The sequence below is a fragment of the Motacilla alba genome, chromosome 5 (genome assembly GCF_015832195.1).
Source record: "Motacilla alba alba isolate MOTALB_02 chromosome 5, Motacilla_alba_V1.0_pri, whole genome shotgun sequence".
Lineage (NCBI taxonomy): Eukaryota > Metazoa > Chordata > Aves > Passeriformes > Motacillidae > Motacilla > Motacilla alba.
In genome coordinates, this window is record NC_052020.1 from 46,702,649 (window position 1) to 46,720,214 (window position 17,566).

General features: G+C 40.7%; 2 protein-coding genes across 6 annotated transcripts in view; one reads left to right on the forward strand and one right to left on the reverse strand.

Moving 5' to 3' along the window:
- ITPK1 (inositol-tetrakisphosphate 1-kinase) overlaps nt 1–8,600 on the reverse strand; it is a 153,431-nt gene extending 144,831 nt beyond the window's left edge. Inside the window, exon 1 of one of the 2 annotated variants that reach the window (XM_038137734.1) lies at nt 8,454–8,600. The gene's annotated coding sequence lies outside the window, so the exon portion shown is untranslated. The remainder of the gene's footprint in view (nt 1–8,453) is intronic. The other variant, XM_038137735.1, reaches the window with a different exon arrangement.
- Nucleotides 8,601–9,920: 1,320 nt separating this feature from the next.
- TMEM251 (transmembrane protein 251) lies at nt 9,921–15,199 on the forward strand. 4 transcript variants are annotated; one of them, XM_038137738.1, is made up of 3 exons: nt 9,921–11,238; nt 11,611–11,679; nt 13,089–15,199. In XM_038137738.1, exon 3 carries the CDS (start codon nt 13,105–13,107, stop codon nt 13,498–13,500), a length of 396 nt encoding a protein of 131 aa, XP_037993666.1. In that variant the 5' UTR covers nt 9,921–11,238; nt 11,611–11,679; nt 13,089–13,104; the 3' UTR covers nt 13,501–15,199. The 4 variants fall into 4 exon arrangements, with proteins under 4 accessions (XP_037993666.1, XP_037993665.1, XP_037993668.1 ...); XM_038137740.1 differs by lacking the exon at nt 9,921–11,238 and adding an exon at nt 11,275–11,459 and having other exon boundaries at nt 13,089–15,197; XM_038137737.1 differs by lacking the exon at nt 11,611–11,679 and having other exon boundaries at nt 9,931–11,238.
- The last annotated feature ends 2,367 nt before the right edge of the window (nt 15,200–17,566 follow it).

The window sequence follows — 17,566 nt, forward strand, 5'->3', positions numbered from 1 at the left end:
AGACAGCACAGGACAGGCCTTGCCAGCTGGAAATCAGACAGTCATTGTACAGTCAGCAAAATCAGGTATTGCTGTTCAGAGCCACAGTCCGTCCAAAAACTGACACTTATTCTCACTTTCTGCCACTCCCTCCTTCACGACAGACCATGTGCTCATGTGGCTGTGCAAGAAAAGAATAAGGGAACTTAGATGGACTTAAACCCAGAAGTTGACAACAATATTTAATTCATAGCCTAAACCAGTTCCTTAGTCTGTATCACCATTCTTTTCCCTACCTGTTTATAGCAACACAAGGCAGCGAACAGGCTGGAAAAAAGAAGCCAGGAAGAGAAGGCATCAAACTGCCTCTTTTGGTGGCAATCCTACTTCACAGCAGCAACAGGGATGGGGAAGGCGTGGTTCACCTCTACTCCCCCACTCACCTGACAACCTATGCAGTTTATGCTTCAGTATTCTGATTTTATAAAGAAAAGAGGGATTAATGAGTACTGCCTGAGGCTTATAGGTATTTCTGATCTTTTAGAGATCAGAAGAAGGAATTCAGCTAGAAAAGCTAAAAGACCTTCCAAAAGAGAGCAGCAATGCCTGGCAGATGATCAGCCCAGCCCATGCAGGGCCATTCAAGGATTCCTGAGCTAGCATCAGCCTGCTAGAGCGCTGCTTAGATGGCTACCTGTCCCACTGAAGCACAGCAAGCTCTTCTGTTCCAGCCATGAAAACAGGATAACTATGGGGTTTTTCGAAACAGCAAGGAAATCACCTTTATGAGAAGGTACATCTTATTTTATATACAGCTCAAAAAGTCTTCTATCCTGAGCTCTGATGAATGTATATGCTGCAGGAAAGTAAGAAAAGGTCTGGCTGCCAAGTTCGCTTGCTTGTCATGTAGTGTGTTGGGGACAGAGTCTGTATAAGCTCATAAGCCAAGGAAAGCATTTCATCACTGAATAAAGAATTTAAAGCCACAAAAAACCTATGTGGCCAAGCCAAAAGATGACAAAGTCCCGTGCCAGTATAATTATGTCAGTAGGAGCAGTTTTTTTAAAACTGAATAACTTCTGCTAGTCAAAACCCAACTGTGGACACAGACACACAGCTACATTACTGTAGCTCTCTTGCCTTTTACTATGGCAAGCAGCTCTGTGGAAATGATGCTCATGCAAACTCTTTCAATGCAGACATATGAAGATATGTACTTTGGTGATTGCTTCAGCGTAGTTAAAATGATTCAAACTTTATGTGCAAGGAAATCCTGAAAAATTGTTCTCTGAAGGATTTGGGTGACCTCGCAGTTTATCAAGGCTTGGATTGAGACTTGGATAAGGACTAGGCTGCAGTGAGGTTTTCTCCACATACAGTTTCATGCTAAGAGAATTATTCTGCTTGTAGCTGTTTGTGATTTTTTAATCAGGTGGTTTTAAGTACCTATAACAATTTTTGGACCATGCTTACAGCAAAATGAGCCATCTTACCACATATTTTGTCTTGCTGTAAGTTATTATTTTTAAAAAACAATGTAGCTATTTTAATATAATGAATGTGAATCAGAGTGACATGGACACATAGCTCATGTATATAACTTCTTATAAAGTGACTAGACATGTATGAATCCTACCACTATTGTCCCATATTTTGCTGGCTTACATCTGTCTTTGCTTCTCCTGCTGAGGACATGTTCAAGGTGACCTAAAGAACATGTCCTCATTCCAGTGGTTCTCCATTTCCATGAGTTGTTTTGGGCTACAGCTGAACCTTTTAAACTGCTAAAACTGAGAAAACAGGAAAGATACAAGTCCGGTGTGGGCGACACCATCACTTGCACTTTCTTCTCATGGCTCCAGTGACTGAGGACCCTTTTCCTGTTTGTTTAAATGCTTAGAGTTCACCAACAGTTCACAGGCCATTGTGCTTGCTGATTTTGTACAGTCCCATCAGGAGATACTGGCTTTCCTCTCTGGGAAGGGCAGCAATTTCCATCTTTTTCAAAAGCTACCACAATGCATAGTCTTACAAGTGCAAAAAGAATAGATGGAGAAAAACATTTCCGAAGCCCATAACAGCAGTATCCCAAAGCCAACTAAATTTAGTGTGTTAAAGAAAAGAAAACCAAACAACCAAACAAACCAAATTCATCTGATAGTATCCCCAGCATATGAGGATGTTGCAGAAGGACACACCTTATTTTTGCCAGTGACACGGAGGAAACTCAAGCTTCATCAACAAGATGTAGAAAAGCTTTTGGAAACAACCCCAATCCTAATCAAAATGAACTTCCCTTGGACAGACAAGTGTTCTTTTGGACATGCCACAACTATCCTGAAGTTAACTAAAGATGCTTCTGGGTGATAGTCTACAGGCACAGTTGGGAAAGCCCTGCTTTGAGTAGGTGCTGTTCCTCTTGTGCTCACAAACCTTTCAAACTTACACACCAATGATGCACTGACTTGACTCCTACTTACTACTCTCCTAGAGGCAGAAATATAACCTGTCTTGCTCCACCAGTCATCCCCAATCCTTGGCTTTTTCCCACTCAGAGTGCATTCTGAAACATTATCTAATCCCCACATTCAATGACCAAAAGAGGTTTTTTTTCCTTTTGCTCAAGTACCAGTCTCATGTATAAAGATTAAACTGTTCATACAGATCTCCTCCACATTACTAACACTCTGTCCTGTAACATCCCATTTCTGCCTCCAGCTACATGCAGCCCTTCTGAAAGAAGAAGGTTATGTAGAAAAGAACTGGAAATTCAGGAGAAAAGTTCTAGAAAACAGGAGCTAATCAGCTGTAATGTAAAAGGAAAAAAGAAAAAAACCCAAGCCAAACCACCATCAACAAAAAGAGCTGGAATAAATCAACTGAGACCACAATTTGCTTATAGCTCTGAGCATTTACTAGGTGGTCAGGCTTGTAAAATAAAATAGATAGTTCATTTAGAATCACAAACTTTTAGACATTTCAGATTGCCTAGATCCTGTAAAACACCTGTAGTTGCATAGAAGATAAATTCTATTAATACTTGTTGTATCACTGTGCTATTAAATTTATTATCTCACATACTCAGTGCCTGACAGTCTGTAAATAAAGCTTAGGCAATGAGCACATCTGAATGCAGGACCTGTTACAATCCAAGAGTGTCATTTTGGAGCTGCCTGCACAGGTATTGCTTCCCAGTCACTTTTCTGACAGCTAAAAGGGACACTTCCATAGGCAGGATCACAGCAAATATTCCTAGTGGATCTGAACAGGCCACTTTCGTACCACATGTACAAGAGCAGCCTTTAGAGTTGAACATACAATGCCAATGCTGCATTTTGGGATTTTCCCTTCTCTCAGAGCTTCTGGAGAGGGGAAGGAATGTTAGTGACTGAATGGATGAAGACTGCTTGCCTTGAGCCTCAGTTTTCTGGTGTGACCTCTGAAGAAAGCTTTTCACGTGGATGAAGAGTTTGTCCTAACCTGTGCCTATGAAGATTCCCATTGCTTGATAAGGGATGAGCTAACATTGTATCCATTCCCTTCATCAGAACCCAATTTCCATTACCCAAGTGCCAACTCTCCCAATACACATAGAAGCTCAATGTCCAAAAAAGATCTATGTACTTGGTTTTGAAATTGTGCAATAAATACAGATACGTACAAACTCCATCTTTTATTTATTTGGAAAACAAGCTAAACAAATCAGATGGAGAACAAGTTAGAAGAATGTTCTTCTTGAACTCTCAGAACTTGCTATCAATGACAATAGCCCCAAAAGACTGGTTTTCCATCACTCCACATAGCTGGGGAAAGGAGAACGTGCAGCTGTCACAGACTTTTCTACAGTCACAAAACTCTTGTGTTGCTGTCTAACATTGGTGGGGTTTTAGGGGCTTTATTTGTGCAGATTTCCAGAGAAGGGGCATCTACACCTTTTGTTCTACTGTTCTTTCTGATCCTCCTGGGTTAGGGTGGCCGTTCACACCCACCAGTGCAGTGCTGGCTTACCAAGTCTCTAAGCATTTTCACTGTGTGAAGCCGCTCCAGAAAAGTATCAGGCTGCCTAATTTTACCAAGCTAATGATTTTCCACTGCTTCAGAGGCTGTTTTGCCAGAGCACTTAGAACTAGCACTTCAACAACTTGCTAACAACCTGAGAATTATCGTTTCTAGCTAGTGAAAAAAGAGTGACAGAATAGAAGATGAAAAAAACCTTGAAATTGTAACCTCAGCTTCAACACCCAGATCAGGATAGGTTTAAGTTTGCATCACACTCCATAGCAACGTCATCATTTATGCACTGGATTCACTGGCGAAGCACTTCAACTGGTAACAGTTACCCAGAACGCTCCGAACTCCGGGCAAACAAGTTCTGCACTATGTAGAGGCATCATTTTAGAATGGAGGTGCTCTAACTCCTATTAAACAAAGCAGTGCAGAAATGCACCTACCGTGACACACTAATTTCAGTCAGATACATTTTCATGTGGAGAAGGTGTTGATTTGGATGCACTTAGACTTCTTACAGTCTCATAGCAGTGTATTTCTTTACTGTCCCAGTACCTGCATGTTTTTATGATGACTATGTTTACATTGCGTTGGTGAAAGGCAAATCAAGCATACATTTGTGTGAAGAAGTGAACATTTCCCCTCTTTAAGAATGCCAACTAATGCAGTAATAAATGTGCTAAGCTGGAGACATTTAAATATTCACTTGGAATTATATGAGAGAGTGTATAACAGTAGGCATTACTGAAATTTCATTTTATATAGCACAGAGCAGCAGCTTAAAATTCTGCTCAGTAAGGAAAAAACATAATAACTTTTGCTTTAAAGATTTGCAAGTACTGCTTAATGTGCTTTTGTTAAATGAAATGCAAATACTTACTTACTGATAAATTATTGAAATTTTCCCTTTGAGAGTAACCATCAACTGCTGTTAATATCTCTGAATGTTTGAGTCCTTCTGGATCTCTGTGCTGATTTCTGACCTCTAGCATGGGCTTCAGAAAAAGGCAAATTCAGGTAAAAGGGTAGGTGAGTACTTAAAAGCTTCACAGCTACAGTGAACAGACTTTTACCTTTCATTAAAGAAACAACAGGACAACAACAGGAACCCTCCTTACAGATGAGGATGAAGATTTACTTCCAGTTGATGACATTGGTATGAAAGCCTCCCCTCTTGTGCTGGCCTCTCAGTTGAGCTGACAGTGTGCACTTGTGACAGCTGAGCTGACACTGAGCACTTCAATGAGAAACGAGGTGCTCTGCGGGTCTGGAGCTTGGATAAAACCATCAGGTACTTTTGTCATCCAGCCTACCTCCGACAGTGATTTCCCATTGCCTCAGATGAGTTCTGTTTTTTTTATAATCTATGCAGACATTTCTGTGACTAAGAACCTATCAAGCCTCACATTGTATGGGTGGATATCTTATACATATGCCTCTTGCAGTACATTTTAATATTAGTAACTACAGGTAATTCCTAAGCTCTAAGAGGACAGAGGGAAGAGGTTCCTAAAAGACACACACATAAAGTTCTTTTTGTTTGTTTGGTTTGGTTTTGTTGGGGTTTTGAAGCTTTTTTGGTTTTTGTTTGGTTGGTTTTGGTCATTTGTTGTTATTTTTTGGTCTTTGTTTTTGTTTTTGAAATCTTAAACAATATGCTGTCTACCTCCTCCAAACCTCCATCCTGGTCTATACATAAAAGTTGGGATCATTTGAACTTGGGAAAAGGCCTGATCTGAACTGAGTTCTTTTACTATTTGTTTAGTAAAAGAAAGTTATGTTTCTGGAATATTGAAATATAGACACTCCCTGCTGCATACACTTCACAGTCCAGAGCAAGATGGGTACACCCTGGAAACTGGGAATCTCAGAAGAGGCAATAACTAAATCTCTAAAATAACTCTATGGCATTGCTGACGTGCTTCACATAAACACTGCTGAAGGAGAGATAATTAGTGGAAATTTAAAAAAAGATCACTCCTCTTGTGAGGATGGAGCAGTCACTCTCTGAGATGTTCAGATGTTTCTCTTGGCCTATCTATATGGATAGAAGAAGGATGCTGTTTTTCTTTTTAACATGGGTCATTTTTTCAGTTAACTTGTTTGTATGACCAAACACGTTGACAGCAGCAAACTCAGCATGGAAATTTAATAACTGCTCCTTTCTGGTAGTATGAGCCGAAAACATGGAAAAGCAGAATTCTCAGGAGTTTCATGGTGGCTTTGGAAGTGGACTTGGGGTGGTTTTTATATTATTTGTGGGGATTTAATCAAAAACAATAAATTGTAATGAATAATGGTTTTGTTGAAATGCAGTTTATAACTGTAAACTGGTTTGACAAAAAAATTCTGCAAGAAAGCTCTCTTTCCTCCAAGGCCGGTACAATGCTGGGTCATATCACTGGAGCTGTGAGATCAATATCTGCATTGCTTCTGCATAAATTGTATTTGTCCTCTGTTTGAATAAATGCCACCGAGAGGAATAGTCAGTTACCAGACACCTCTGCCCATATCCTTTCAGTATGTTTTGTCAGCTCTTGCTCAACTTTGAAGCCGCTTTGTAACTGGCTGCAAAGGAGAAGGTAAAAGCAAAGATTTTATCTCTTTCGGGCCAGAATTGTTTTACCACAGACAATGAGTCATGAGGGTAAATAATGAACAAGGTATTATTCAGAGGTAAACAATGAACAATGCAGCCATGAGGTGTACATTCAGAGGGAAGTAAGGAATGAGGAACATCAGTGCAGTGAACAGTTCTGTCTAAAACACCAAGGCCCTTCTTCATAAAAGGCTCAGTTCTTTAAAGGCACCTTGACAAAGGGCTGTAGTGTGCAATTCTTCCTTTGGCAGATGTTTACTGTGGATGTTTGAGAGAATGAGATAGCTATTCCACTTGTAAATATCAAAAACTTTGTTGGAAAGATGATAAATATTTCTACAACTAAGAACAAAGTATGGATGGTATTCAAAGAAGCTGGATAACAGGATTGCCTGAAGCTCAACTCAGATGTGGCTGCTGCCAAAAAACAAACACTAGAAGCAGAATTTCAGGAACTGAGAATTTAAGATTAAGGTAATTTAAGGTCCCAAAAATTCAAAGTATACAAAGTAAGTTAAAAGTGATAAAGATCACCATTCAGCTCACTGAATAGCTCTTCTTCATGTGGTCAATGTAGCCAAACGAAGCAAATATACTATTTCAATTTAAAATGAGGCAAAATAAAATATAAAAATTCAATCCTATAGAAAAGTTTCTTGCATGTTCCCAAATGAATGTGCTACACTCTATAAGAAAACAGGTGCCTCAAACAAAAAGTTCAAAGAAAGACAGCAGCACAGACAAAACAACCACCCAAGGAAAAAAAGGGAATCAGAAGATTATAGCCTTATTTTCAGAAGAAACAAAAGTTCTAAAACACAAACTAAAGATTCATAAACCCCAAAATAAAACATATGAATTGAAGCAAACTAATGTTCTGGACTCACACTGAATTATAAGAAACTGATCTAAACAACTTATTGCACCACAACAGGATACTACAAAATTCACTGTAATTACATCTAATAAATAAAACTGCTACAAGCTGCAGAAACACTGGGCATTCGTGCACTCACTGATAAAAATTCTCATGAGTTTTCTCCTTGGAATCCCAACATATATGCAGTCTGTAAGGATCCTAGTTCTCTAGCCAAATGTTTGGTTTAGAGTTAGGATTAAGAAGGAAAAGATCCAGGAATGTGATGTTCTAGATAAATCAGAAATCAGTGTCCTACAAAGTGGAAGGCAAATGCCATCTTGACAGAAATGTCTCTGTTATTAGACTCTCATTTCTTTATTACTTGTCAGTGAGAACCTATAACAACTCTGCTAAATATAAACATAAGATCCACCCAAAAGGATACAAGATGCATTCTGTCCTTCACTTTCTGCCTTCCATTTGGAAGCCAGCTACTTTTGGTTTTGTAGTCATCTCAGGTATTCTACCTTTGCTTTTCTGTTTTGGCCAAAATCTAAGCCTAGGAAAGACTTTCTATTTATACTGAGTTATGAAAACTTTGTTTGACCTAAAGATTACAATTAACCCTTCTGATTCCTCTTGTCAACCCTCATTTACCCTATGTAGTTTGTCAGGATCCTGAGCATCCTAACAGGCCTTCATAGCCCCAGAAATCCTCACTGACCCCTCCCATGGGCTCAGGAGCCCCAGTTTAGCCAAGCCCTGTGCTTTCAGTTCATGCCTGACCTGTATCAGTGTGTGTCCACAGCTCAGCCATGGCTGTGCCAAGCCACGTTTATTTGGATCTGGAATCACAGACTGACTTCCTAGCTTAGCCTCAGTCTCTTCTTATGAGTACGGACCTTCATGGCAATTGTTAGGTTATGTCTGACCCTAGTTCTCACTGGATCTGACCCTAGCCTGTGGGCTGCCTTCACAGCTTGACCTTGGACCTGCCTTGTTACTTACCTGAAGCTCTGTACTCCTGGCTGAATCCAGTGTTCCCTGCTTGCCTTTCTCAGGCTCTGTGGGACTGGGCTGGGTGGTGAGGCTCTGGCCCACACCTGTGTTATTATGCTTGGCTCCTGCCCTCTATGGAGCAGCCAGCTCTTGCTGCTCCATTGCTTTTCTGCTTGACCTTCAAAACAAACCAAATATTTCTATAAAAATACATTGTATGTCAAAACTAGGTCAAACACTTCTTTTTTAATGCTACAAAATCCCATGATTAATTTTTTGATTCTGTTCATTAAATATTATTTCTTTTGGATTCAGCAGACTTTTATCTGGTTTCCCAAGCTGAATATTACCCTTTTGAGTCTCACCAGGTGTATGTTCTCATTTCAATATGCAGAGTTATGAGTTCTTTCCCCTTATTTTTACCAGCACTTGTGACTGGAATTTGTCTAAAGCTGAAGAACAGTTGCTTCTTGTTCTACTAATTTTGGTATTATTCCCTCCCCACTCAGAGGCCTGCTGCTAAAACTAACCAACCAACAAACCCTCAGTTATTTGCTCTGTCTCTTCCTTTACTATGGCAGAGATTAAGCAGAACACTGAATTTATACAGATTGAGATCTAGCCCAAAAATACTACAAATCACTCTTTCTGGTGTTATGCCTTAGCTTTCAAAGGCAGCTTGTGATTGTTATAACTCTTCAAATGTTTTAGATCCTGCTCTTTATAGCCACAATCTCAGGCTCTATGCTTATCACAGAAGACCCTTGGTTGAGTCTTTTAAAGTACTTGGTTTACAAGCAGGTTAAATCCTAAACCATCCTCTCTTTCCAACTCCAACCATTCAGTGAAAAGACAGGTTCTTAAGTAGGAATAAGGTCCATATCTTACTGATTTTTCTTCAGAATCTTAAGTGCAAATGCAGGCTTTACACTTAGCACATGTATCCACTGCCAAGCCATACATTCACACAGTCACATACTAATTTGTACTGCCTTCTCTTTGACATCTAGGTGGGTTTCTTAAAATAAACTGGTTCATCATTACCTCTAACCTCAATATAAGAAAATGCAATATAGCCAGGCTTGAGTGGAAGGTCTGTCAGCCACACAAGAACTTTATTCACTTTTAGATCAACTGGGACCTCACCACCTGTAAGAATGGAAAGAATGGCATTTAGTTGAGAGGTGTTCCAGGGGTAATTACCTGTATGTAGCTATTCGTATCTACATCTACCATCAGAACTACACTAATGGTTTACTTAAACTTCAGTAAAGATAATGAAATCTTCATTCAACTGAAGTAAAGTGTAAAATCTCTGACCTGGGAGTCAGGGTGTTGCTCAGGTTGGCTCTGCCTGTGGTTCTGGGCGCCATCTTGTGTCACTTTTGGGCCTTCAATGAGCATAAAAGCAATAATAAAAAAAAAAAACAACAACAAAACGCCCAAACAAACAAACAAAACAAAAAAAACCCCAACCAAACAACAAAAACACCAAAACAAACAAACAAACAAAAAACCCCAAAAAACCAAACAAACCCAAAACCAAAAGACAAAATCGGAAATAGTACAACTTAATTTGAAGTTGCTGTATGATGGGATTTGTATTTCTGACTCTTGTGGGCTCTCAAGTGTCCCTTTTCTCAACTGATATCTGCAGCTCCGTGCATTTCTTCCTCAGCTGTCCTTACTATAATCCAAAACACCAGCTTCTAATGCTTTTCATTGAAACACCAAACATAGCAGGATAATCCATCATAGATTTGATTTAGCAGCAGCTCTTCTATCTGTCACATGCACCTACTGTCTCCCCAAGAAAAGTGGCAGAAGATCCTATGTATTTAGTCATAAACAAAAAAAGTAATCGCTTTAGCAATTTCTCCTATTAGGCATTCCTTTTTAAATCCTTCTTTACCCTCCTTCAACTCAACGTCAGCTGCATGAGAGTGAATTGTGGCCACTGCTGCTTTCACAATAAGGAAGGGTAGTTTTCTCATGACTTTAGGATACAATTTAGTAACAGGTTTCACTTCTGTGTAATGCAATGCAGTTTCAGCATTATCTGTCACGGAGTTCACGTCACAGTGCCCGAATTCAGGCGAACACGTTCGGCACAAACTCTCCCAAAATCATCGCCGTCATTGAACAGCACACACCTGGCCGCCGTATTAATTTTGTTATCAATTTAAACGATCCTTTAGTGTCATTAAGAGCTTTTTCCCAGTAGATTATAGAAACATACGGATACTAAAGATCACCTGGTCCCAACCCCCGCTGCTGTGGGATAATAAGCATATAATATCTCCAGATAATTTAGTTTAATAGAAATAATCCTCTACGTCATGTTTATATATAAGCATATACTGGGGTCTGACTACACGTTTGCCATTTGCTGGACTGTTTCAATCTCTCTTGTAACTTCCTTAGTAATCGTTGCTGTTCCTTCCCTCGACGGGCTCACGCTGTGCCAAACAGCCCTTTGGGTCTGTCCCCCGCCAAGGAGCGAGCGCCGCCTCAGGGCGACGCCGCCATTTTGGGCGAGGCCACTCCGGCCACAGAGGGGCGCGCGCCCGAGCCAAGATGGCCGCCGGCCAAGGCGCCCGCCCCGGATGCGGCCGCGCGCCCCGGCAGCCGTCGCCCCGTGCCGGAAGTGCCGGTGCCGGCGGGCGGCCATGGCGGCGGGCGGGCAGCGGGGCGGGCCCGCAGGACTCGCCGCCTCCCGGCGCCGCGGCGCGGGCTGAGGGGAGCGGGCCGCCCGCCGCCGCCCTCCCGCTCCCTCCTTCTCCGCCGGAGGAAGGTAAGGAGCTGCCGGCGCCGAGAAGGACTCGTGGCGGCGAAGCGCGTCTCGCCCGGAGCGCGGGTCCGGCGGGCGGTGTGCGCGGGGGGTCGCCGGAGGAGAGCCCCAGTGGGCTGAAGGGGTCCGAGAACCATCGCGGTGTGCCCAAAAGCTGCAAGTTGGATTTGGGTCTGAAAACGGAGAATAACAACGAGAAGACTCTGTTAGCTCAGCCTCTTTCGGTATAACAGGGAGCTAAGGCTCCTCTTCTGGCTGCTGCTCAAGGGCAGGATCAAAACGCGCTGATGTTTACTTTCTTAAATCTACTGCTGTTTTGATAGTGTTTGTGTTTTCAGTATGTACATACCTTGTGACAGTTTGTTTTCCTCGAAGGCGACAACTCGTGAGCTAGCTCGGATATGCCGAACTGCTGGAAAAACCAGCCAGCGGCTTCTTTAGCGGGTAAACGCAGACCTGGGGTTCACGTTTATACCTTACAGATTAACAGTTCCTTTCCACAATTTTTCAATTGTCCTGCTGAACGTATTGACTCGGGGTAATCAACGGGAACGTGCAGCTGAGTTACATAGAAGGATCAGCTGATTACTTAAGTCTGCAATAGCTTTCACAAGTATTTACTGTTCCTTTTCAGGTATTTACTGTTCCTTCTCAGGTATTTATGCCCCTGAATGTTTGATTCTTTTAGCCAGCATGAATGCAGGAGTCTGAGGGCCAGAACAATTTCTCTAGGGCTGTCTTGATCAGATTCTGTCATGTCAGGATTGAGGATATCCCTCAGTTATGTAAAATCAGAAGGTCGGATTGCCAGCAAAACTGGCAGATTAGTCTGGCTCAGAAAAGGTGATTTAGAATGGAGTAATGGTTTTGTATAGTTTATGGTAAATTCTCTAATGCTTCCATGAATTGTTACTGTTTTCCATGCATAATTCATTTTTCAATAAGCATTTCTGCGTGGTATTTTAAAGGCATGATATATTTTCTTAAAACAGCACTACGTAGATGGATTTTACCCCTCTGTAGGAAAAAGTAGGAAATGTAAAAGCCCAGAGGTCTGAAAAAGCATTTTTTTGGAGAACCGTAACCAGGTGCAGAGAAGCAGTGGTTCTCCCTGCCCTGTGCAAGGGCTGTTTGGAGGGGAAGAGGTGATGACTTCATTTGTGTGGAGGCACACTCCAGCTGAAGTGTTTGTGCCTGGTTTGAAGAGTGTTTCCAGTTACCTAGAGCCATTTGGCCAGCTGGAGATTTGAAGCAGCTCAAATTGAGCCCAGTAGTGTCTGTGGGGCTCCAATAATTTGTGCAGGTACATACCTTTAATACAGCCTAGGCCTTGAAAACATCCCTTTCTGTGGTTCATAAATGGGCACTCAGCTACAGCTTAATACAAGTGGATGTTGCTGCACCGCAGACAAGCAGTGATGGTACCATTACTGGCTGTCTAGCAGCATGTTTGTCTTGCAAGCATCAAATAACTTTCCAAACTTTATGTATTTATAGAAAACCTTACATTATCTCTAGACACATTGAGGGCAGATGGGGTAAATAACTTACCCAATTGATGACTTCTATTTTATTCCCTGAGTACCTGACTTTAGGTATATCCTGATAGCCAGCAGGCCCTAAACTATCCAGAGCCATCAGTGGAACTTCTTATGTTGTTGCCATTAACCTGTTGCTGGCAGAGTAATGATTTTCTATGATGTAGAGAAAACTCAGGTTTTCAGAAATTGATGTGCGTGTTTTAACTAACGTGTCATGAAAAGTTACAGAAAGTTAAGCTTACAAAAACCAAGGTTCATCTGTTCCCTATTTTTCCAAGCTGTGCTGAATGTTTATGTCACCTTTTGTTTCAGGTGCAGAGCATGGAGAATGATGAACTTCCGCCAGAGGATGGGCTGGATTGGTGTGGGGCTGTACTTGCTAGCAAGTGCTGCGGCTTTTTATTACGTCTTTGAAATCAATGAGACTTACAACAAACTAGCACTGGAGCACATTCAGCAACACCCCAAGGAACCACAGGAAGGAACCACATGGACACACTCCTTGAAAGTACGACTGCTGTCCCTGCCGTTTTGGCTGTGGACGATAATATTTTTAATACCATACTTACAGATGTTCTTGTTCCTCTATTCCTGTACAAGAGCTGACCCCAAAACTGTTGGGTATTGCATCATTCCTATCTGCTTGGCTGTTATTTGCAATCGTCACCAAACATTTGTGAAGGCCTCTAATCAGATCAGTAGATTACAACTAATTGACACTTAGCTCAACTGCTAGTTTCTCTTGCTGATTTGAAGCAATTGCATATGCTTGATCTAATCAGGGGACTGAAGTTCTGAGTGAAGGCGGAAAGAGCCTTTTCTTTCAAACTGATAAGCAATGGAGAGAATGACTGTTTTCTATTTAAAACAAACAAGTAACTATAAAGGTTTTTAATTATGGATCTATCAAGTGGCCAGAGTGGGAGAGACCTGCGTGACACGTGATGGAAGTATTCTTCATTTTGCCTTAACGATGCAAAATTGCAACTCTCCATCTGAAATGTCCTGTGGGGAAACAAGTTTCTGGTCCACAACTTTACTCCTCTGTGCAAAAAAGTGGTTTCCTATGTTTTCCCTTGGAGTGAAATCAATGAAAAGATACTTATTTGTGGTAAATGTAAAAGAAAAAAAGAAATTAAGAACATGATTATAAAAGCTGCACTTAACACAATTCTTTGCTTTTTCTTTTTTTTTTTTAATTATCTACATCAGTGCTGTTTTTAATGAATTTTTAAAAAACAAGTTTACAAAAACAGGAAGCAAAGAATAAAGTTTGTGCAAACCTTTAAAGGGAAAACGTACATTTTTTTCTGTGGTAGCCTACTTGTTTTCAGTCACAACAGTCCCACACTGTAGTAGGCAGGCAGTGAGGAGTGGCACAGGTCTGGAGCTTGATGTTTTAAACTATTCCTATGACATCAAAAGCAGCCTATGCTGGCATTGGCCTGTAGTCTGCACAAAAATTTCTGTGTTTCCTTCTTCTATCATCTTGCTTGATAAAATTACAAGTTACTGAAATTTATGGCCATTCTAATTTCACTCCAGACTCATGCAAATCTGTGCTCCAAGACAACTGATATATTATGAAAAACTTTGAATTTGGGAGTTAACTGTTTGGGGGATGCTACTAACAGGTTGTAAGACAGATAATCATGTTTCTTCCAGAAATTCAAAGAAGTAAGGTACCTTCTTCTCATTCTTGTAATGAATGTAAATTTCTTCAGTCATACTGAAATTCCATTGAGATTTCTTTGCCATAGTTTCAACCTCTGTTTTTCAGTGCTATTTTGGAATAGCATATTTGAATAAGACTGAATCTATTCTTTTTTCTGTCCGTTTTTGTTTCTTCTGAGAAAAACAAAATTTTTGTCCCAGTCGTAACAGAAGTAACAAATATGAAAACAGCACAAAATACACTTCTCAGAAGCAGCAGGCTCAAAAGAATTAGGAGCTAAACTCCTTGACTATAAATAACTTCAACTGTATATGATTGTCCATACCTAATCATCACAAATGCTAATCTATTTCTGACTGCTTTGAGGGAATCCTGGAGAGTGTTGTCTTTCTCTTGCTTTGGAAAGAGAACACTATTTTCACTGTTGCTGTGTTTAAACATGGCAGTTCCAACACCTTAAACTTTCTGTTTGCACTTGGAGATACTTTGAGACACTGGTTTCAATTGTCAGCGTTGGTGCTAGGACCTGAAAACAATGTAGCCTTTGCAAGAAGGGTTTGAGTTCTAAGTGCAATATGAAAAGGAGGAAGCTGCCATCTTCGTGTGCTGGAGTAAGAGTAAATTATAAACTCTGATGAGTAGTTTAGTATCTTGGGGAGTCAGAGCTTTTAAGTTGTGTTGTTTCTCAACTTTTAAAATCATCATGCTATTTATCTATAAAATAAAAACTTTTCAATGTTTATAAACACAAGTCTATTAATGCAGATACTTATCAATAGCTTTTCTTTTTTGTTGTTTTTGGTTTAGTGGGGTATTTTTGTGTGGTTGGTGCCAGACAGCAATGCTGGCTATCAGTTGCTGCAGCCTGTGCTCATGTCCTTCCCTCAGTGTGTGTCTTCAGTTCATCTTTTGTTGTCCTCTTACGTTCTGTGCCCTAATTACTTTTGGTAGCCTGATATTTTGGGGCTGTCTGGATGAAACTGAATCCCCTTGTTTCTTTTGTGTTAGAGAGATACCTCTGCCTGTACTGTTTTTAACTTCACACTGTAGTTAAAACTGAACAGTTACATTGTATGCAGATGGAATTATTTAAAGAGCCAAGCACATAAGAGGAAGCATCAAAAATAGAAAATGATAGGAAGAACTACCTAATTTTTCTGTCATGCAAGCATGTGACCCTTAGCAAATTCACTAGCAGGCCTGGTGGGATGACCTGAGCTGTCTGGATGTGGAGCACGTGCTGGGCATGGCAGAGACATTCAGAACGGAGACTCATGTTCATAGACTTTTCCATCAGGGCCTAGTTTTGGATTCCAGCTGTTGACAGGCATGTGCTTTGCAACTAACTACAGAAAAACACAGTCTAATTCAAGCAAATGCTATGTGTGTGAGGATTTGAGCTTGAAGTGTCAACAAGCTGTTGACAGGCATGTGCTTTGCAACTAACTACAGAAAAACACAGTCTAATTCAAGCAAATGCTATGTGTGTGAGGATTTGAGCTTGAAGTGGAAAGCAGCAGTGGAGAACTATTAACGTAGTGTATACAAATATTAGACAGTGGGAGTAGGAAAAGAGCTAAGTTAGTTCTGCTGGTGCTTCCAGCATTTTTGACACCAGGGGAACATCAACAGGTGAAAGCTTACCAACAGGATAAATAAACACTACAAAAATTAATGATAAATTGGTTTTTACTGTAGTATTGAAAAAAAACCAAAACAAACCAGAAGTAGTGAAATAGCTTTCAGCTTATTATTCTGAAAATTTATAGGTATTGTCAAGGCTGATTATCTGAGTCATCAAAGACCTGTCTGTAACAGAAAATTACATCATCTACAAACTTTTGGGATAATCGAGCTTGAAGTTTTGCAAGAATCTGAGCTTTAATGTTCTGCCAACAAAGTGAGTAGCTGTAACTCAAGGGTGATGAATGATCATCTGTATGCCACTTACCCTGAATTTCTTTTTATTCATTTGTGTCACAAGATGAAGCATTGTCAGACTGCTTGAACATCACTTGAGCAGTCTCAGTATTAGTTTCTTTAGCTGCTTGACCTCTACCTGTCAGTCCCTTCCCATCTCAAGAATGTGTCTGCCACAAATGCTACTGAGCCTGTTTGTCATTTCCTGCCATGGGGGAGTGGGTCCAATGAAGAGTATAACATGAGGCTGCAGCCCTTCAAACCTGGACAAAAGTTAAGTTACAATAACATGTGTTCCTTATGACACATTTCTTCCAGCAGCAAAGTAGGACTGCAAATTTGATTCCTTTTTTAAATTAAAAGTATGAGGATTGACTTCTCCCTGAAACGAAATGTTCCATTTGTTGCAAATATGTATTAACTCTTCTTATTTTCTCTTGCCCGGTCCTTTTTTTTCTTAAAAGGATACTCTCTAGTTTCTCTTACTAGTTTTTTAAAAATCCTGCTTTTTACACACAGTCACAGTCACAGTCTTTGATGACGATCACTTTTCTACAAATGACCTAATGCACAAAAGCAGTTTAATAATTTTATAGTGTAGTTAAATTTCAAGAACTGACTTTTCTTAGCTCTCTAAAGATACCCCTATGGCGCAGGTGTCTTTGGGAAGAAAGAACATGCTACAGCCATAAGAAGGTACTTCTGTTCAACTCAGTCCTCGGGGCCCATGTTGAGTCCACCTGGCTGGTGTGTGTGCCCAGAACTGCTCAGGTGTTGACACTGCCGAGTGCTAACCTGGTCACCACAAGTTAGGCCCCATGATGTCCCAGCTGCCAGACTACTGGGTAGTTTACAGAGAATCTGGTACTCACAATAGCTTATGGATAAGCTACCTTTTCAGATGGAGTGAGTGGGAATTAAATGGGCTGCCATGGGTGAATGGCATTCAGATCCTTTACTGAAAATGATGACTGTGGATCCCTCTCCTTGGACATAGGAAAGGTACTGTACTTTTGGACAATGCCCCAATTACTGGGCATAATGGGAATGCTTCCTCTCCCTCACAGTGCCTGTCATACTTGAGACTTAAAGCTTTTTTTTTAACACAGAACTCTGCAACCTGTTAAGTTCCTTCATGAATTTAGCCTCAAAGTTGTTTGAACCAGCAATTCAGTATTTCAAAACAGTAACACTA

Excerpts from the sequence above, each read along its gene's own strand:
- TMEM251 (XM_038137738.1), top strand. The coding sequence starts at position 13,105 with ATGATGAACTTCCGCCAGAGGATGGGCTGGATTGGTGTGGGGCTGTAC.